Source organism: Stegostoma tigrinum, chromosome 15 (genome assembly GCF_030684315.1).
Source record: "Stegostoma tigrinum isolate sSteTig4 chromosome 15, sSteTig4.hap1, whole genome shotgun sequence".
Taxonomy (NCBI): Eukaryota; Metazoa; Chordata; class Chondrichthyes; order Orectolobiformes; family Stegostomatidae; genus Stegostoma; species Stegostoma tigrinum.
This window is the reverse complement of record NC_081368.1, coordinates 4,099,267-4,121,370: the sequence shown is the minus strand read 5'-3', so window position 1 is coordinate 4,121,370 and position 22,104 is coordinate 4,099,267. Positions and strand designations below refer to the sequence as shown.

General features: G+C 40.4%; 1 protein-coding gene across 6 annotated transcripts in view; it reads left to right on the top strand.

Moving 5' to 3' along the window:
• The window catches only part of LOC125458673 (phospholipid-transporting ATPase IG-like), a 169,189-nt gene that overhangs the window by 143,728 nt on the left and 3,357 nt on the right, over positions 1 to 22,104 (top strand). For 2 of the 6 annotated variants that reach the window (XM_059651322.1, XM_059651326.1), the window contains exons 27-29: positions 340 to 443; positions 3,074 to 3,230; positions 15,295 to 15,403. In XM_059651322.1, the coding sequence (XP_059507305.1) occupies positions 340 to 443; positions 3,074 to 3,230; positions 15,295 to 15,390 (357 nt within the window). In that variant the 3' untranslated portion in view covers positions 15,391 to 15,403. Of the gene's footprint in view, positions 1 to 339; positions 444 to 3,073; positions 3,231 to 7,943; positions 8,035 to 15,294; positions 15,404 to 19,799; positions 19,930 to 22,104 lie in introns of those variants that run through there. The other 4 variants (XR_009446702.1, XM_059651324.1, XM_059651323.1 and 1 more) reach the window with 4 other exon arrangements.

Sequence of the window (22,104 nt, the reverse complement as noted above, 5' to 3'; positions counted from 1 at the left end):
GAAGCTGAAAACGTTGCATCAGAAACACTGAACATTGACTAAAACAATGAATAGTTAAGAACTATGACTTTTAAAAGACCTGGTATCACAGGAGGCTTTCATATGTTTGTTGTGGTAAATTGAGAATTAGTTTACCATGGATTTGTTTGAATTACTTTGATGTTGAACTTGCTATATTTGTTTTATATTCACTGTTTTGTCTGAAATAATTTTCTTGAATTACCACTGCAGTTTTGATTGCAAGGTGCCATATGCATTATATTCCTCTCCTTACGTAATTAAGGAATCTGATGTTTAATGCACGGCTTTCATCTTACATCTTTCTTATTGTATTTTCAGCTTGTATTGGACACTCAATACTGGACATGGATCAACCATTTTGTAATATGGGGTTCTCTAGCCTTTTTTGTCATCTTCTCTTTCTTTTGGGGTGGCATCATATGGTAAGTAAATTTAAAAACTTTTAGCACCAGTTAAAAGGCTGCACATTATGAAAGTGAAGATTATCATAGAAATCATCGAACTCCTACTGTATGGAAGCAGGCGATTTGGCCCATTGAGTTTGTACCGACCTCCTGAAGAGCATTCCACCCAGACCCACCCTATCCCTATAACCCTGCAAGTCAATGAGATGGTCACACTGTTTTACTAACTGAATTATTAGAATGGATTTGAATCCAGGCCTCTTGATCCAAGGTTAGGGACATTGCCACTGTGCCACAAGAGAGTTGTATCCTGGCCTGGAGGTTAACTGATTAAATTCAAACCATGTGAGATAATTCTGCTTAGTCAGTGTTGGAATTTAGAGTTGACTTACTGGTTTTGAATTTAATCAGTTAAGAGAATTGACAGTTCCTGCTACATCTCCATGCTGACCGTAGTTCAACAAATTGGCAGTAATTTCTTATGCGGAATGAGTTCAGTCATAGGGTGTACAGTACAGAAACAGACCCTTTAGCCCTACTCATCCATGATGAGCAGATATCCTAAATTAATCTAGTCTCATGTGCCAGAATTTGACTCAGGCCCCTGTAAATCCTTCTTATTCATGTGCCCATCCAGATGCCTTTTTAAATATCGTATTTGTACCAGGCTCCTACACTCACTCGGGCAACTCATTCCATACGTGCACAACCTGCACAAAAACATTGCCCCTCAGATTCCTTTTATATCTTTGTCATTTCACCTTAAACGTATGCCCTCTAATTTTGGACACCTGCCCCTAGGACAATAGACCTTGATATCCACCCTACCTATATCCCTCATGATTGTATAAACATCTATAAAGTCACCCCTCAGCCTATTCAGCCTTTCCCTACAGCTCAAACCCTCCAATCTCAGCAGCATCCTTTTGTAAATCTTTCCTGCACCCTTTCAAGTTTAACAACATCTTTCCTATAAAAGAGAGATTAAAATTGAACACAGTATTCCAATAGTGGCCTAACCAATATCCTGTACAGCCGCAATTTGGCATCCAAACTCGTATACTCAATACATTGACCAATAAAGACAAATGTAACAAATGCCTTCACTATCCTGTGTACCTGTGATTCCACCTTCAAGGAACGATGGACGGGCACCCTAAGGTTTGTTCAGCAGCACTCATCAGGACCTTACCATGAAGTGTATCCAAAACCTCACATTTATCTAAATTAAACTCCATTTGCCACTGCTTGGCCCATTGGCTCATCTGATCAAGGTCTGTTATCCTCACTGCCCACTACACCATCAATTTTGGTGTCACCTGCAAACTTAGTAAACATTCCTCCCATTCCTCCTATATTCACATCCAATCATTTATATAAACGACAAAAAACCATGGACCCAGCACTAGACCTTGGGGCATACTGCTGTCACAGGCCTCCAGTCTAAATAACAGCCCTCCTCCATCACCCCTCTGCCTTTTCTAAAGTTAGTTTACTTGTATTTCAATCTTAATAAACATGAGACGTAATGTTTTGACTTCATGTCTTTTTGTTTTGCAGTAATTTCTGCAAGTAATTTTAATTGTTGTAATCACAGCTTGAAGTATTTGAGGCAGCGTGGTGGCTCAGTGGTTAGCACTGCTGCTTCACAGCGCCAGGGACCCGGGTTCAATTCCACCCTTGGACGACTGTCTGTGTGGAGTTTGCACGTTCTCCCTATGTCTGCGTGGGTTTCCTCCGGATGCTCCGGTTTCCTCCCACAGTCCAAAGATGTGCAGGCTAGGTGGATTGGCCATGCCAAATGGCCCATAGTGTGGAGGGGTGTGTAGATTAGGTGGGTTATAGGGGGATGGGTCTGTTTGGGATGCTCCAAGGTTTGGTGGGGACTTGTTGGGCCGAAGGGCCTGTTTCCACACTGTAGGGATTCTATGATTCTATACATTTCAATTGTGCCTGGAATATTAATGTTTAGATAAATTCACACAGATCAATTATATTTTTAACAAAAACTTTGTTTTCAGGATCTTCGGGAAGAAGAATGTGTAATGTGAGAGTTAGTAGGAACTGCAGGTGCTGGAGAACCTGAGATAACAAGGTGTGGAGCTGGATGAACACAGCAGGCCAAGCAGCATCAGAGGAGCAGGAAAGGTGACATTTGGGGCCTAGACCCTTCTTGTTTTCTGAATTTCTGATGAAGGGTCTAGGCCCCAAATGTCACCTTTCCTGCTCCTGAGATGCTGCTTGGCCTGCTGTGTTCATCCAGCTCCACACCTTGTTATCTAAAATGTAGTGAGTTCTGTTTAGTACTTAATGTTGACAGCATTGAATTTTGCTAGGCTTTTTAAAATACTGTTGTATTTTTAGCTCCTGTTTTGAAGTTATAATTTAACTGGAATATGTTAATGATGATAGTGATGCACCCATATCTCTGGACGTTAGGCTAGACTGCTGATGGGCCTCAATGGCTTAAAATACATATTTCAGTAGTATTTGTTGTAAATTGTTGACATTTGATATCAGATTTATATCAAACTTGTAAGTAGAAAATAAAACACTCAAATGTATAGCATTCCTTGTTCACTACCTTGTATGTACAACATGTGAGACTTAAAACACTGAACCTAACTGTTTTAATTTCTTTCTACTAGGCCTTTCCTGAAGCAGCAAAGAATGTACTTTGTCTTTGCACAGATGCTGACTTCTGTTTCAGCATGGCTCACTATAATTTTATTAATCACTGTTAGTTTGATGCCTGACGTTATGGTAAAACTCTTGAGCAAGCCGGTGCACAGAGGCAGGCTGCAGGTAGGTGTTGAAACATCAAAAGGTCACTGTTTTTGACGGTGTCTGTTATATGCAACCTGTATGCTTCTTCTCAGTGACCATTTGACATCTGATAGGGTAAACAGCTGACTATAGATACACACATAAATTACTGAAAACTATGGATAATATCATATTGTTACTCTCCTATTCTGAATAATTTGCTTTCTTTACATTGTTCGTGTGTTACAACTTTGCATTTCCAAAAAGATCAGGAGACAATGTTTGACAATGAATAGTTGTATTTTCCTATTTTGCAGTTAGTATCTCTTAATATTGCTGGGAGAGTTTTTACTAATTAGTGAGGTACAGGAAATCTTTTCCTCTAAAATAACTGTTCTGTGCCTACGTTGCCTACTTTTTCTGCTAAAATAACTAAGATATTAAGGAATTCTTTGTGGATTTTTCAAGTCTGCTTGCTGCTGTTCCGAGAAGGCAAAAATATTCCTGTTTGGATAATTGCAGATCACTGGGATTATCCACTTCCAAATTGAGATTTAGCAGAACATTGAACATAAGAAATTAATTTTCTCTGATCTGTCAAGTTCTATGTTGTAACTAGGCCTGACAAACTCAAGGGAGCAATGCACTCTCTTGAACTGATTTTCCATGATTTGAGCATTTCAAAGAGTTGGTAAATTCATTTGATGCTCTAGGGAAGCAATAGCTCCTTCAACTAAACCACTGACGAGGAAGTACAGAATGTTTTGCTGCAAACTGGAACGTGCAAGTGCATATATGTCTATCTACCTTTACATTTAATGGAGAGGTTTAGCAAGGAGAAAATCAATTTCTATATTGTGAAGGTTAAAGGACAGGAAATAAAAGAGGAAGAGATAGCTAAAAGAGAAATTGTGACATTTAGATAATTTAAATTCAAAGTAAGTTCTAAAATGTAGACTAAACTCCAGTTAGCACTTCAACTAATTGCGGCTTAGAAAATTTTGCTTAATTTTCTTTCTAAATCAGTGTTTTCGCTGTGGAGTGAAAATAGAGGAAAACTGGAGTTGTGCTGTTATTGATTTCACCATTGTTAATTTTGAATCGCATCTATTTGTGTTTTAGAGAAGTTCAAAAGATGCCAGCTTAACCCTGCCTTGCCTGTAAAGTTTACTTACGCAAAATCATGTCAAATAATCTATCCAGTATATTCAGATTTTCAGGACACCAGCGATGAGTGAAATGTTTAAATGCAGAACAGCCAACTATTGTTTTTATAGGAGTATTCTATTATCCATAAATTGTAGCATACCCAGAGGGTTTCTTCTATCCATCTGATACCTTGTTGCCTTTTAGAATGGGTTTGTGCCTACAGTAGTATGTATGCACTAACTTCCTCCTCGTGCCCAAGCTTTAGTTCCATTCACCATAATAACTGGATGCAAAAAAAAATCCAAAGCAAACCTTGTCTGCATTTCAGTAATGGATTGTGTGAAATGCCAAAAGAGTAATGCAGAAATCTCAGAAACTTACATCAGGAAAGGAGGCCATACAGCTTATCAGATCAGTGTTGTCTGACAAGTGACCATCCAACATAATCCCTGGTCTGGCATTCCACTTCACCTGGCTACCCAAGTATGAAATGTTGAGTCTTTCTGACCCATCTATCCACGCAGTGAGCTATGCATCCTTATCACTGTCAAAGTGAGTCCCTTCTAAAATCATGAGTTTAAATCTGTGTCTTCTTGTTATAGACATTCCATGCTTGTCAATATGTTGCAAAAAGAAAGTTTGAGAACATTTGAGGTTATGGATGAAGTTGTACACTTGCTCACTGAGCCAGTGTGTTTGGTTGCAGACATTTCATCACCCTGCTGGGTAACATTGTCTGTACCTCTGCTGAAGCATTGGCGTTCTGTCCCACTTGTTATTTACATGTTTCCGTTTGGTGGGACGGTTGGCATTACTTATGGTTCAGTTGTTCAGTGGTTTGCATATCGGGTCCAGTTCAATGTGTTTGTTGCTGGAGTTCTAGTTGGAATGTGAGGGCTCCAGGAATTCCCAGGTATGTCTCTGTTTGGCTCGTGCTATTGTGGATGTGTTGTCCCAGTTGATCTCATGCCCTTCTTTGTCCGTGTGTATTGAGATCATTGAGAATTAGCCCTGTCTCTTGGTGGCTATATGATGGTTGTGTATCCTTATTGTCAGTTTTCTTCCAATTTGGCCTATGTAATGTTTTTCACAGTCCTTGCACGGTGTTTTGTATATTATGTTAATTTTGTTGGTTGCAGGTATGTTATCCTTTACATTCATCAGTAGCTGTTGAAGGTTTGTTGTTGGTTTGTGGGCTACTCTGGTACCTAGGGGTCTGAGTAGACTTGTGGTCATCTCTTGTCTGTCTCCGACGTACAGTGGGGTGACTAGTGTGTCTGGCCGTGTTGTGTCTTTTTGCTGTTGTCTGTCATGGAGGTAATGGCAGATTGTGCTTTCCTGGTATCCATTCCATTTAAAGTCTCCGTATAAGTGCTCCTGTTCTGCTTTGTGCAGTTCCAGGTTGCTGCCATGAGGTGTGGCCCATTTGAATAATGTTCTGATGCAGATCCATTTATGGGTGTTGGGGTGGTTGCTGGTGTAATTTAAGTATCTGGTCCATGTGTGTGGTCTTTCTGTATTTGCCAGTCTGGAGCTCCCCATTGTTCTTTCATTCTGGCATTATGTCTAAGGGTAGGCAGTTATTGTTCTCTTATTTTTCCTTTTGAGAATTTTATTCCAGTGAGGATGTTGTTTATGCTTCAGTGGGTCCTGATTAGTCATGATTGTAGAAGTGGCAATGCAAATGTTAGAATGGACAGTGCTCCCCACTATACAGCCCACGCTCTGGATCTGCTATGTAGATGATGTTTTTGTGATTATCAAATGCACAAAACAAGAAGAAATGCACTAAAACATAAACATCCTCAATGGAATAAAATTCACAAAAAGAAGAGGAGAACAATAACCGACTCCTCTTCCTGGACATAATGCTAGAATGTAAGAACAACAGGGAACACCAGACTGGCACATATGGAAAGACAATGCACATGGACCAGATATTTAATTACTCCAGCAACCACCCCAACACCCATAAACAGAGTTGCATTATGACATCGTTCAAATGAGCTACACCACACTTCTTCAATCCTGAACTGTGCCGAGCAGAATAGGAGCACGTTCCGCTTTTAAACAGAATCTGCCATTACCTCCGCGACCGACCACAGCAAGGCAACTCGGCCGGACACACTAGTCACCCTACCATTGGTCAGAGACATCTCTGAGGTAGATGACCGTAAGTCTACTCTGACCCCTAGGTATCAGGGTACCCCACAAACCAACAACCACCCTGTGACAGCTACTGACGAACATAAAGGATGCCATAGCCGCGACCAATAAAACTAATGTAATTTACAAAATACCATGCAAGGACCGTGAGAAACATTACATAGGCCAAACGGGAAGAAAACTGACAATAAGGATACACAACCACCAACGAGACCACCAAGAGACATGACCAATTCTCACTGCTCTCAATACACACTGACAAAGAACGACATGAGATTGACTGGGACAACACATCCATAATAGCACGAGCCAAACAGAGACGTACCAGGGAATCCCTGGAGTCCTGGCATTCCAACCGGAACTCCATCTACAAACACATTGAACAGGACCTGATATACAAACCACTGATCAACAGAATTGTAAGTAATACCAATCACCCCAGCAATTCGGAGGCATATAAATAACAAGCGGCACAGAACACCAACACTTCACGGAAGCACGCTGACACTAGCGAGGTGCCAAAGCGTCTGCAACCAAACCCATATGCCTACAGCTTCAAAGTTTGAGCACCGAGATTACCGCATCTTCCTAGCTATTGGGAGGGGGTCTAGGGTGGAAAAAAAATCACCAGCCTAAATTTGTGCTATGTTGTATTTAAGTCAAGGAATTTAACTTTTTCTGGTCTGGTTTCTACTGTAGTATCTAGTTTTCAGCACAGTAATTTCAGTAATTCATGTGGCTTCTAATGATTTGAAATCACAAAGTGCTGTAAATACTTTCTCAGATGCTGCTAAGTGTTTCCAGCAGTATGAGTAAGTTAGCTCATTTGACTGAACGGCTGGGTGCAGTGTAGAGTGATGCCAACAGCTGAGGTTCAATTGGGTTCAGCTGAGGTTGCCATTAAGGACTCTCCTCATGCCTCAGGTGAGATCATCTCTCATGAGAGAGCAACTGTGTGATCTGGTAAGACTGTGGTGATTTCACCTTTCTAGGACTTGTGTTGTTTTTTCAGATTTTCAGAATGGACAGTAATTTTCTTCTATTGGCTATTGGACTTAATATAAAGCTAAATGTTAATCAAATGAAAATAATATATGTATGATTGGATTTTACTGATTATTAAAATCTTCTGAGTAGCCAGTCCTTAAAAGGTAGGAGTATGCTCCAAACATCGTAATGCTCCAAGTATTAAATTAGGTGAAAATTAATGTTAATTTTTCTTCAGTCACTGGGTTCTAAATAAAATGCAACTGTTGGTATTTAAAAATTTTCTGACATTTAAAAACTGAATTAAAAATCACTCAAACTATATATTTTGCTTATCTTCCTTTTCCTTTTCTCTTTAGCATCTCAAATTTGTGCTCTTGCCTAAAATACTTCTGTTAATCTCCTTTCCACTTTCTATTCTTTCCCCACCCACCTTCTGCTATGAACCAGGCAAGACAACACTTGCCTTCTTCCAGACAGTCAACGGTCTTTATGCTCTCCCAAACTTCCAGCAACCAGAGTTTCTCTTGGAGTGATTGAGGTGATTTCTTGTTTTGTGTGTAACTTGTACGTTTTTATCCAGCATGTGCAACTTGTTTGTTATTCCATCCTATTTTGCTAGATTTGATGTGTACTCACGTTCATCTAGTTGCACATCTCTGATACCTTGAGCATGTTTTTAACGTAGATACAAACACCTTGAGTTTCTAAAATTGCTTACCGTGAGTTTATTTCAAGTATTGATTAATGGATATTTCTTGTGAACTAAAGCTGATTGTGTATTTTAACACTGGTTCTAAGAGCCTGCCATCTGTGGAGTGAATCATGGTATTTGTAATTGTAAATCTGTCCCTTGCAGCCTGATGGCATACCTGTAATTTTAATTGAAACTGAATCTATAAACTGATGATAAAGTTGAATTCTGTCACTCTACTCATGGACTGAACCCACATTATAAGAAAACGAAATTTAAGCGTTCTGTTCCATGAGCAGTGTAATCAGTAACCCCAGAGAAACAGACGTTGTTTGATGGATTGTTGTAAGGATTCCCACCCCCATTTTCTAGGATATGTTGCCTGTTAACACTGAGCCAAATGAGAACAGCATCCAATTAACACTAACATTCAGTTCAGTGTTTTAATGTATTTACCATGTACTTTCCACCAGGTGATAAATGCCTTGATGAGCTTTGAGCTACAGAAAAATGAGAAGTAAAAAGTTGTATTTTGTCAGCAGGTTTTGTTAAAATTGGGTTTGTAGGTTATTTACTCGGCCATCCCTATGAGAAGATGGAAATGAATGCCGATCGTGGCATAATTGCATTTTAGTTTTTTACAATATCTTTTAAATGCATGTTCAATGTTAATTATATGTGCCTTGTTATTGTATGTGCTTGGCTATTTGCTTTGTTATTCTCACCTCACACTAACAGTCTATTTAGTATATGGTTAAGTTTTTTTAATGTAAGACAGTATAAACACTGCAATTAATTCTTATTTCTATTGATTCAGATTGGAAAAAATGTATGCTGCGCATTACAAAGGCCAGATTCTGTCTAAATATTTAATTAAAATACTTTCTATGATTTTCAAAGCATATATTACTCGGCAGATGATAATTAGTTATTATTAACTGTTGTTAGATGTGCCTCAACAATAGTTGCTGGAAAAGCTCGGCAGATCTGGTGGTTCTAAGGAAGGGTCACCAGACCCGGAACAATAACTCCTGATTTTTTTTTTCTTCTTCACAGATGCTGCCAGGTCTGCTGAGCTCTTCCAGCAACTTCTGTTTTTGCGCCTGATTTACAGTTCTTTCAGTTTTTACCTCAACAGTATTCTGATTGACTGTGACTATGACCAAGAAAACTGTCCCCTTGTTCACCAGTACTAAAATGAAAAGGTCATGGATGGACTGTTGCATGCAGCCCAACATTAAATTGTGAATACTGGATTGAACTACTGTGAAAATTCGGACTAAGGAACTCAGCTAGTAGAAAGTGCTCTATTTAATCCGGATATTAAACTTGCAATTCATCACTTGCCGTTGTGAATGAGCAGCTACTGCTGTTCTACACCTCTAAATAGTGGAATCACACTTGGATATGTTAAGTTTCTTCTCTCTGCTGTGCTCAAGTGTTTGGTGACATTGCTCTCACATTTTAATTAATTGTACAATTCACCATATAGGTACTAAGGAATTAATAGTACCTGGAATTCTCTGAACAAGAGCTTAAATTTACACAATAACAACAGCTTGAATTTTATACACCACCTTAAAATATCCCAAGATGCTTCACAGAAGGTTTTACAAAGTAAAATTAGGCACTGAGCCACGTAAACTAATAATAAAGCAGATAGAACTTTGTCAAAGTAATAGGTTTTAATGCAGCACGTTCAAGGAAGAAAGATAAAGAGTCAGAGGAAATTCGAGAGTTAGGGGCCTAGACAACTTGAGTCATGGTGGAGTGATTAGAATTGGGCATGCTGAATGTCAGAATCAGAACGGCAAGGGCACCTCAAAGGATTATTAAACTTGAGGAGGTTACAAAGTTAGGGATGGGTGAGGCCATTGGTAGGATTTGAAAATAAAAATGAAATTCCAAATCAAGGACTGACTTGTGTTGGAACTTGGAGACTTACCTGCAGGCTTGCATGTAAGTACACAGGTTGCAGAGTTTTGAATGACTTCAAATTTATGGAGTCTTGAATGGAGGAAGCCATCCATTTGTGTATTGAAAGAGCCCAGTTTAGAAGTAATTGAGGCATGAATGAGGGTTTCAGCAACTGCTGAGCTGAGATGGCATGAAGCTGGCCATCTTATGGAGTGAGAAATGGGCAGTGGTTGTGAAAGTATTGATCTCTGGTCAACAGCTCACCTATTGATCCTAATGCAAACAGTTATCTCATCAAATTTGTCTAATTTCGGGCGATTGCCAGGGAAAATAATGCATTTTTTTTAATTACGAGCTGTCATATATTCCTGAGAGGAAGATAAATCTGTGTTCACTGTTTCTCAAAAACTGGGAAAGTCAGATCTAATCTGAAAGAGCTGCTCAGTTTGAGAGCACTCTTCATGATTGGCTGGCCAGTGTGGCTTGTTATGATTCAAGTAAAGAGACTGGAAACTTAGAGACAGGATTCTTGCCACTCAATTTCACAATTGCTTACACTGGTAGATTACTTAAAATATTTACAGCTTCCTAGTACATTCTGCACTTAGGCTGCATGAACTCTAGCAACTTAAACTTTTGACAATGTCCTTCAACTATTTGCAGTGTCCAAAAGGCTTAGCTCTTGGCAACAAATTATTGGATAATTGAGATAGCTTCTCTCGAGTACAGCACCTATTTCCAGTAATAAGGTTTGGAAACTCTGCAGTCTGCCAGTGAATTTAGTTTGTGCCAGCTGAGCACACTTGCAAGTAATGAAAAACCATGTTTCTTTTGTCACTGGCATCCAAAGGTGATCAGGTCCCTGAAGTGCATGTGGAACACAAACAGAAGTTGCTGGAAAAGCTCAGCAGGTCTGGCAGTATCTGTGAAGAAAAAATCGGAGTTAATGCTTCTGGTCTGGTGGCCCTACCTCAGAACTGAGGAATGCTGCCAGACCTCATGAGCTTTTCCAGCAACTTCTACTCTTGTTCCTGATTTACAGCATCTGTAGTTCTTCCACTTTTTATCCTGATGTATGTGTAATACTTCTATAAGAAATGTCACTTAATGCAGGATTTGACAAAAAGAGAATAATAATAAGATAACACATGTTTTCTGTTCTTAATTATACTTAATCTAAAACTTGTATGTATTTATTTGTCCTTGATATAAATCCAAACTCAGTTAACTAGCGAAATATACTGACAAAACCAAAGATTGAAATATGGTAGCAAAAACACGTTGGAAATTCTACAACTCGTAAATTGGAGGCCAGCTACTTTTCATTCACATGCTCTGTCTAAATTTGTAAGTTAAGACTTAAATGAAAAAATACTTAATTATTTCAACCTTTGCGGGGAAAAAAAAGGCCAGTTCAGAAGCAGAATAGCAGCTCTTAGCCTTTGTATCTACAATCAAATACAGATCAGGAACACAGCAGGTCAGGCAGCATCAGAAAAACAGGAAAGTCAACGTTTTGGTTTTACACCCTTGATCAGGACTGGGGAGGGGTAAGGGATCTCGGAAATAAATAGAGGGTGGATGTTGGGACTGGGGGAAGGTAGGTTGGACAGTGATAGGTGGATGCAGGTAGGGGGTAGTGGAGATTGATCAGTAGGAACGGTGGTGCAGATAGGTGGGAAAGAAGATGGACAGGATGTGCCGGGTCAAGGAGGTGGGGATGAGAGGGAGGTTTGGAAATGGGATGAGGCTGGGGGTGGGGAAATATTGAAATTGGTGAATTCTGTGCTGAGGCTATCAAGCTGTATATGAACCTGAATATGAGGTGCTGTTTACGTGTGCGTCATTGTGACACTGGAGCAGGCCCAGGATGGACATTTCACCAAGAAAATGGAAGAGGGAGTTAAAATAGTTAGCAACAAGATGATGATGTTGATTACAGAGTGCATGTACTGCACGAATTGGTCACCGAGTCTGCACTTGGTCTCACCAATGTGGAGGAGGCCACATCGGGATCAATAGATACAGGAGACAAGGTTGGAGGATGTACGGGTGAAACGCTGTCAGATTTGGAAAGATTGTCTGGGGCCTTGTCAAAGGTGAGAGGGGAGGTATAGGGGCAGATGTAGCACCTCCTGAAGTTGCAGTAAAAGGTGCCAGGTGATGGTGTGGAGTGTAGAGTGGGTGAGGGAGTTGAGGAGTGAGTGGTCTATACAAGAGGCAGAAAGGGTTGGGGAGGGAAATGTCTCAGTGGGGTTGGATTGCAGGTGGCTGAGGGCGCACTGGATGCGGAGGTTGCTGGGATGGTATGTGAGGACCAGAAGGTCTTTGTCCTTACTTTTGTTGGGGCAGAAGTGCAGGGAAACTAAGAGATGCGGTTGAGGGCATTATAAATCAACAGAGGGGGTCATTGCAGATCTTGAAGTAGGAGGACATCTGGGATGTCCAGGAGTAGAACTACATCTTGGGAGCAGATGCAGTGAAGGCAGAGGAATCAGGCGTAAAGGATCGCGTTCTTGCAGGAAACTGAGAGGTGTAGTCAAGGTAGCTATGCGAGCCAATGGATTTGAAATAGATGTCAGTGCTGAGACGGTTACCAAGAATGGAGATGGAGAGCCCCAGGAAGGGGAGGGAGATAGTCCAGGTGAATTTGAGTTTGGAATGAAAGGTGTTAGTGAAGTTGATGAACTGTTCAAGCTCCTCATGGGAGTGTAAGACAGTGCCGATACAGTCATCAATGTAGCGGAGAAAGAGGTGAGGGGTGGTACTGGAGTAACAGCGGAAGAGGAACTGTAGACATAGTTTGCACCCAAATGGGTACCCATATTTCGGACCTATATGGGTATTCATTGCTACCCCTTTAACTCTTACACTTCCTACACACTAAAGGAAAAGTTGTTGAGGGTAAGAACAAGTTCCATTAGGTGGATGAATGTGGCGGGTTTGGTTGAGAGAGGAAGAAGCGGGGGGCTTTTAGGCCATCTGCGGGGGAATACAGGTGTGCAGGGAATGCATGTCTTTGGTAAGATGAGTTGCTGGGAGCCGGGGAGTTGAAAGCGTTGGAAGAGGTGAAGGGTGTGGGTGGTGTTCTGAACGTAGGTGGGGAGTTCCTGGACATGGGTTGGGGGAGAAATGGAGCTAAGTTCAGTGAGGCAGGAGCATGCAGAGACAGTGGGTCGGCCAGGGCATTGCAGGGTTGTGGAAGAATGAGGTTGGAGATTCTAAGTGGGAGGCCTGCTGAGGTGGTGATGTTATTGATGGTCTGGGAGATGATGGTTTGGTGATCAGAGGTGGGGTAATAAAGCTCCCTTTCCCCTCCCCGTTCCTGATGACGGGTGTAAACCCGAAATAACTTTTCTGCTCCTCTGACACTGCTTGACCTGCTGTGTTGTTCCACTTCCGCACTTTATTGACTCTGACTCCAGCATCTGCAGTTCTTGCCATTGCCAAGTGACTGCAAACAGATCAAGAGCATGAGGCTGTAGACTTGCTCACTGACTTGGTGTGTTTGGTTGCAGACATTTTGTCACCCTGCTAGATAACTTCATCAGTACCCCTCCAGTGAAGCAGGGTGACAAAGTGTCTGTAACCAAACATACCGGCTCGATGAGCAATCTACAACCTCATCCACAACCTGAGCTACAAATCTTAGCAAAAACTTTAGACCAACAGCATCATGTGCTACGTATAGAATCACTCCAACCCCTCCTCCTTTGGGAGTCCTTCAGTTCTGAAGGTGACTTGCTTGCACTGTGGGTTTAATGATAAAGGAATTCTGCTAAATAGGCCAAACCTGGAGCTGCAGACTCTGCCACAGGTGGGGCAGATGGTGTTTGATGAGGTGGGTCTGTGGGACCCTTTGGATTCTGTGTGCTCTTTCTGCTACTTGTGGCCACCACTTGCACCACGCAGTGACACCTAAAGTAGTTGGCACCTTTAAGATGCTTCTTTTGTTTGTGTTTGTTCTAGGCCAAGTGATTCTCACATGTCCATGGGGATGTTGCATTTGTTTAGGGAGGCTTTCAGGGTGTCTTTGTAGCATTTTCTCTGCCCTCCTAGTGATTGCTTAACATTGTGGAGCTCAGAGTAAAGCACTTGTTAGGGAGTCTTGGTTATGCAGAATTTGTGGCCTGCCCATCACAACTTCTTGTCTGTGGTTGAATCTGAGGATCTTGATCTGGGAGAGAATGGTAATGTTGCCACATTAATCTTGTCAGTGGATTTACAGCATTTTGCAAAGGCAGTAATGCTGATAACATCACTCCCAGGAATTTGAAGTGTCGAGCATTAAATGATACTTACTAACCATGCCATCTACCAGCAAATGGATAATATGGCAAGAGATTCTCATGAACCAGCTTGTAATGATATGCTGTTTTATAGTTCAGGGCTTTTGCTTCTGTGAATTATTTTTATTATTTGAGGAGTGATGCATCTTTGAAGACTTCCCTAGATTTCCTGAGTGCAGGCAATGCCACACACTGTTGCCTATGCTGTATATATGTTCTGTAATGATGAAATATCATGAGGTCATGGACTCCACCACTGTCTCCTTTAAGAGAAATGAGGTAGGCCTGAAAACAATGCCACATGGGTGAATGTCTTCCCTTGAAAACACTTAACCTAATGCAAGGAACCAGAATTGTCCAGTTCGTGCTTAACCATCTAATTTGAGTCCTTCATTAGGCTCTTCCTGCCTTAGATGTCCCTAACTGAAAGGAGGGAAAGCTCTAACTGTTGATCTCTAATCATTGAACTCTACCAGAATGAAAAGTGGGTCAGGGTCTGATACTCTCATCCCCTTGGATGATATGTATTCCTTCCGAAAGTCAATAGGTTCAGAAATGGAGACACTACTTAGTTACAAAAGTTTTTAAAATTTATTGTGTCCAAGTATAGATTTTAAATTTCTGGGTTCAAAAGATTGGGTTGAACTGCTTAGTACAGATGAACTGATGTACTCCGCTATTTTCATATTGAATAATTTAAAGAAGCAACATAATGCAAATTATATTCTAAATAAGTCTGCCCACAACTCAGCTTTCTATAATTACTAAAGTTTTGCGTAATTACTTTCATTGTGAGTGTAAGACCTGAGTATTCCTTTGTGAGAAGAGATTTTAAGCTCCCTGATAGTAACTACCTCATGCATTACGCAAGTGTTCTAAGTTTCTCCCCTCATTGTTGCAGAAATATTTGGTCTATAACAAGGCTGCTGATACAGTTTCGACCCCCAGATCCCCTGTCGAACCACTTCTTGCAAGATCATTCTCAGTTGAATCATGATTGCCACTGACAGGTACAGGTATTTTGGTGGTTATCTCCTAGTTTGATCTCTGTTTAGTTCGGATTAGTTTGATATTTTTCTTTCTTAGCCGTGATCCTGAATATTTATAAGCAGGTTAAGGATAAATGCTTGTATTATGGAAAACAGTTATTTTCTTTGGGATGTGGGCATTTGTTAGCTATCTCTAAGTACCCCTGAATTGAGTGACCTACAAGGCCATTTCAGAAGTCAATTAAAAGGTTGACCACATCGCTCTGGGTCTGAAGCTACAAGTAAGCCAGACCAAGCAAGGATTGCAAATTTTCTTAAGGACTTTAATGAACCAGACAGGTCAAAAGACAAATAAGGAAAATTTAATGGTCACTGTTCTAGATTTTTTTATTTGAATTTAAATTCTAATAGCTGTCGTGGTGGGATTTAAACTCCGGTCCCCAGAGCATCAGCTTGGTTCTAGTGTATTACAAGGACAATGATATCACTACACCAAGGGTAGATGGTGGCACAGTACGCCCCATCAAACTACATACAGTTGAATAGCCACGGGCCTCCAATTTTACACAAGGTTTTGAATTACTGTTCGTGTGGGGCGCTTCCATGATTACGTATACGTTCCATTTGAATGTATTTTCAGTCTTGCCTATTGCATGCAAAGCTTGTTTGGTAAATGTCTGAATTGTTCTGGATGAAGTGCAGAATGCTATAGCATGCTAAATTTTCAGTGTAGTGTTCTGTGCATGTTTGTTTTTCCTTGACTACTGTGTAGGACAGTTTTGAAATCGTATATTAAATTAATATTTAAAAATGCTGAAAATGTGTGCTGCACCTGATCTTCAATATGAAACGAACATATCTCCTAACATCTCATTTTTGATTGTTTAGAATGAATTGCCTTTGATTTCCAGTCATTCTTACATGGGGGAAAAAAAGTTCAAAAGTCTCTCTGCACATTTAACCATGACCACATCATGCCATCCTCCTTCACTTTGTCATTTACCAGAGGTACTCAAGTTTACTTGAGCCCAATCATTCCCTCACCATTATATACTTCCACTTTGATGAATGCAAATGCTTTCTTGTGTAGTTGGAACAGACTTCATGTACTGATCTGTAGTTAATGGCAGAAAAAGCATTTGCAGAATCAAATATTAACTTCTCCCCTGTCCTTCCCAAGGTAGTTTATTAGCCCTTTTAATTTAAATGTATGTGATTGCACTTTGAGCCACGTGGGAATATCTTCTTTACTCCATTTGTTTTGTTTGATAATGTAGGCAGTGCTATTTTTTGGTTGCCATATACCGCTGTAGGCAGATGTCCTGTCATCAGTTTGGTTGTGAGCATTTTTGCCTTATTCAGAAACTTCAAAGTTCAAGTTTGTCTAGGACGTAGACACACAACCTACACATGCCTGTGTTGTATCATTTCACATATGCCTGCTGAGGATTGAGTGCCTAAGGAATCAATGATAGGAAGCGATGCTTTCCTGATTTCAAGTGGAGTTTAAAGACTAATTCCACTCTGTAGAAGAAGTTTTCCCAGTGCTTTAATGTTTTCATGCACTTTTTTGATAATAAGAAAAATCAAAAATTAATGAATGTGTAAATTTCAAAGTTTTTTTGTTGTAATTTTAAGTAAGAAAGTTTCCTTCTTACTTAAAGCTGTTACTGAAAGATTAAAATTTCAAATCTGAAAACTTGTTTTAAAATTAAGTTCTACTTGGATCACTAAATGGGCCTTACTATAATATTGAAACCACAATTTGATCAGCCAATAGCAGGACCTCTCAAGGGCATAAATGGCCTACTACTCCTAATTTGAATGTTGAACTGATGCTTGAACTATTCAAAACCCTTCACCCTTCGATCTTGTCATGACCTAGGTTCCCAGTGGCTGACTACCTTCTGCCTTCATTTTATCATGTGGCTGCTGACTTTAACTTTGATAGTCACTCAGTTGCATGATTCAATGATCGAGTGAGTTGATTTGGATCATGACATTCTAAATAATTAAGGTTGTCAGGCACAGTCCCTTTTTAAAGTTTCATAGCTTGTCATTTTCAACTTATTCAAAGCAGTAAGAGCTGATACTGAACTGCTGGACCTCAAGATACTATTGGCTTTGAGCACACAATAGTTCATATTCAAAATAGATATCCTATAAAGGAGGTACTCTGCTGTAATGCAAATTACTGAAACAATCCAGTTGAAAAGGGAACCGAGCTGATGGGGAAAAAAAGCTACATAAAATGAGGATGCTGAGGTTTGTGTTCATCTACGTAAAGGGTTATATGTTGTGTAACACAGCTAACTATTTAAAACCCATTACTGACCACATGGAGATTGTGAGCTAGGTGATAAAGTCAGTGATCCTATACCGAGTCAACAAATTTCTTCCGACATTTTAAAATCTGCTGAGATTAAGATTGTTATGTTGCATCAGTTTATTCAAATACCTTGTGCAATTTTCATTTCTGCCTGGAGTGTATGGGTGCATGCTTCTCCTTTACATGCAGCCAATACCCGGGTTAATAGCGGAGATTCTATCTGTTTTCTGCATGGAGAGGAGTTACAGGACCATTGAGGTCTTTGGTATTGTGGCATGAAGAATTTTGATTCAATAGCTGAATAATTTATCAAAGACTCCTCTTGTTTCATTAGTTCAATTAGATAACTTTCAAATCAAGTGTCTTTTCTACATCCAGAGAGGAACAAGTCAAGAGTGCTGGTGTTGGTACGGTTATGACATTAAATAATATCTGATTCTCTGGCTGATAAGCTGATTATGCATAATGTTTTCCTCCATCCATATCAGTAAACCCATAAGTATTGTTATGAGGTCGGGGCCATTTCTGAAGAAGGACCCAGGCCCGAAACGTCATCTTTCCTGCTCCCCTGATGCTGCTTGGCCTGCTGTGTTCGTCCAGCTACACACCATGTTCTCCCTGACTATTGTTATGATCCAGCTGATGGTACTGCTAGACAAGTCTGATTTGAGAGTCGAACCTGGCTTTATAAGAGAAGTTTTTTTTTTCTTTTTCTTACTGCGGAGGTGAATGACTGAACAGAATCACAATAGACTGCTAGTTTATTTCTAACAAAGAATGCCAACATTTATTTCACTAAAAGAATTACACAACATTTTATTGTTTGTTCGTGGAATGGGGTGTCACTGGCTGGGCCAGTATTTATTGCCCTCCCTAATTTCCATTTATTTCCATATATTACAACAGTGGTAACACTTTATAAGTATTAATGGACAGTAAAGCTCTTGGAGCTATTCCATGGCCGTGATAAATTTATAAAAATGCAAAGTTTTATTTTTCTCCTTTTTGTAACTTGGCAACTGAAGATTAAAGAAAGACAGATAGCAAAGCTTTTTGCGTAACGTTGCATATATCATTGCATAAACTTAGTATTGTTAGGGAAATGCTACCATTTAAATTTGGCCACAAATATAAATTAGCTGGCAGAAGTCTTAAATCAATTTCAGTTCTGAATTTTGAAATAATTTGAAGAAACGCTGCCTATTGTACCTGAGGTGTTTCTGTTCTCAATTCTTCTTTCAATACCACGTTTGTATCTCATAGTGGAGGTCAGATACTGACCAGTGGCCATATTTAACAGAATTATGGTAATTACCAAAATTTCACTTTATTCTGGCGAATAGAGGAAACACCAGTTTTTAAGTCTTGCTATTGATCTTTAGAAATTAAAGCAGAAGTGTTGTTGAAACCATAGAATTTAGGACAAGGATTAAGTCATTCAATCCTTTTGAGCTATCTCTGCCATTCAATAATATCATGAATCTGGTTGTCTCAACGCTTTTTCCCTGATACCTCTAGTAGTTCCTCAGGATAGTGTCATTAATCTAACCATCTTCAGCTGCTTCATCAATTACTTTTCCACTATCAATAGGTCAGAATTGGGGATTTTCGCTGATGATTGCACAATGTTCAGCACAGTTCATGACTCCTCAGATACTGAAGTAATCCGTGTCCAAATACAAGAAGACCTGGACAGTGTCCAGGCTTGGACTGAATCGTGCCACGTGCCCGGCAGTGACCATCAGGGTAGATGCAGGAAGGATGTTTGGGAAGTCCAGAGCCAGAGGCAATAGTCTTTAAGCATAAGGGGTAGGCCTCCTAGGACAAAGATGAGGAGAAATTTAGTCACAGAGAGTTGTAAGCTTGTGGAATTGTCTGCCACAGAAAGCAGTTGGGGCTAAAACATTGAATGGGTTCAAGAAGGATGTAGTTCTTGGCGCTAAAGGGATCAGTGGATATGGGGAGTAAATGAGCGAAGAGTACTGAATTGGATGATCAGTCATGATCATATTGAATGGCAGAGCAAGCTCAAAAGTCTTGAAAGACACTCACCTGCTCCTATTTTCTATGTTTCTATCTGCATTTAAGAGAGAATCTAACTGCAGCCCCTTGACATGCAATGGCATCACCTTCACTGAATTTCCCACTATCGACATCTTGGGGGTTACCATTGACTGGAAACTGAACTGGACAAGACACATGTCTCATGGCCACAAGGGTAAGTCAGAGGTTAGGAATCCTGCAATGAGTAACTTGGCTCCTGATTCTCCAAAACCTGTTCTCCATCTCCAAGGCACAAATCAGGAGTGTGATGGAATGACACCAGTACTCAAAAAGCACAGCACCATTTGGGACAAAGCAGCCTCACTTGATCAACTGGTATCCATCATCTTCAGTATTCGCAGTCTCCACCATTGATGTTCGAGTAGCAGCAATGTGTACTATCTACAAGATGTACTTTAGCAATTCATAAAGACTACTTAGTGGTCATGGGTTTGAAAGGTAATGTCTAAAATCAAGAAGAACAGTGGCAGCAGTTACATTGGACCATCACCAGCTACAAGTGCTCTTACAAACCCCTCACCAACCAGACCTGAAAATAAATCAATTTTCCTTCAGTGTTGCCGAATCAAAATCCTAGAACTCACTCCCTCTCAACACTGTGTGGGTCTACCTATTACCCAAGGATTCAAGAAGGCAACTCTCTCTACCACATCTCCAGGGTAATTAGGGGTGATTAATAAACGCTGACCCAAACAGCAATGAGCATCCCACCCCCCCCCCATATCTCCGAATTAAATCCCTGCAGGATCTTGTGTTTCGCTAAGATCGCTTTTCTTTCCTAATACCATGCTAGATTTACCTGATTAACATTCTTCATAAGATAAACCCTTCACCCTAAGAGTAAGTTGATTAAACCTTCTCCAAACAACTTCCACAACAATTGCACACTTTTTTTAAATAAATAAGCCAGCACTGTGTAGAATATACTAGCTGTAGTCTCATTAATGCCCAAACAGCTGAAGCTAAGCTTCCCTACTTTTATATTCCTCTCCCCATGAAATAAACATCCACATTTCTTTTGAATCCTTAGTCATTTGCTTCACCTACTTAATAACCTTTTATAATAGTGTGTCAGGGCATCCCGATCTTTCTGTAACCCCCAGTTCTGCTATCATTATTTCATTGAAATAGTATGCTGCTTTTCTATTCTTTCTGCAAAATGTTCACATTTTTCCATGTTATATCCATTGCAAATGTTTCAGTCTATCTCCCAGATATTTCATTCCAGAGAAACTTCACTCCTATCTCAACTTTACATTTTCACTTAACTGACTCCTCCCTGTGTCGTCTTTTAAGTTGCAGATATAGTTTTCTGGTTCTTTTCTAGGAAAATGAGGGAAGAGTACTGAATTGGATGTTCAGTCATGATCATGTTGAATGGCAGAGCAAGCTCAAAGTCTTGAAAGACACTCACCTGCTCCTATTTTCTATGTTTCTATCTGCATTTGAGAGAATCTAACTGCCACCCCTTGAAATGCAATGGGATCACCTTCACTGAATTTCCCACTATCGACATCTTGGGGGTTACCATTGAGTTTTTTGAGAAGGTGACCAAACAGGTGGATGAGAGTAAACCAGTTGATGTGGTGTACATGGATTTCAGCAAGGCATTCGATAAGGTTCCCCATAATAGGCTATTGTACAAAATGCGGAGGAATGGGATTGTGGGAGATGTAGCAGTTTGGATCAGAAATTGGCTTGCTGAAAGAAGACAGAGGGTGGTAGTTGATGGGAAATGTTCATCCTGGAGACCAGTTACTAGTGGTGTACCGCAACGGTCGGTGTTGGGTCCACTGCTGTTTGTCATTTTTATAAATGACCTGGATGAGGGCGTAGAAGGATGGGTTAGTAAATTTGCAGACAGCACTAAGGTTGGTGGAGTTGTGGATAGTGACGAAGGATGCTGTAGGCTACAGAGAGACATAGATAAGCTGCAGAGCTGGGTTGAGAGGTTGCAAATGGAATTTAATGCGGTCAAGTGTGAGGTGGTGCTTCGGTAGGAGTAACCAGAATGCGAAGTACTGGGCTAATAGTAAGATTCTTGGTAGTGTAGATGAGCAGAGAGATCTCGGAGTCCATGTACACAGATCCTTGAAAGTTGCCACCCAGGTTGACAGGGTTATTAAGAAGGCATACAGTGTTTTAGCTTTTATTAATAGAGGGATCGAGTTCCGGAACCAAGAGGTTATGGTGCAGCTGTACAAAACTCTGGTGCGGCCGCACTTGGAGTATTGCGTACAGTTCTGGTCACCGCATTATAAGAAGGACGTGGAAGCTTTGGAAAGGGTGCAGAGGAGATTTACTAGGATGTTGCCTGGTATAGAGGGAA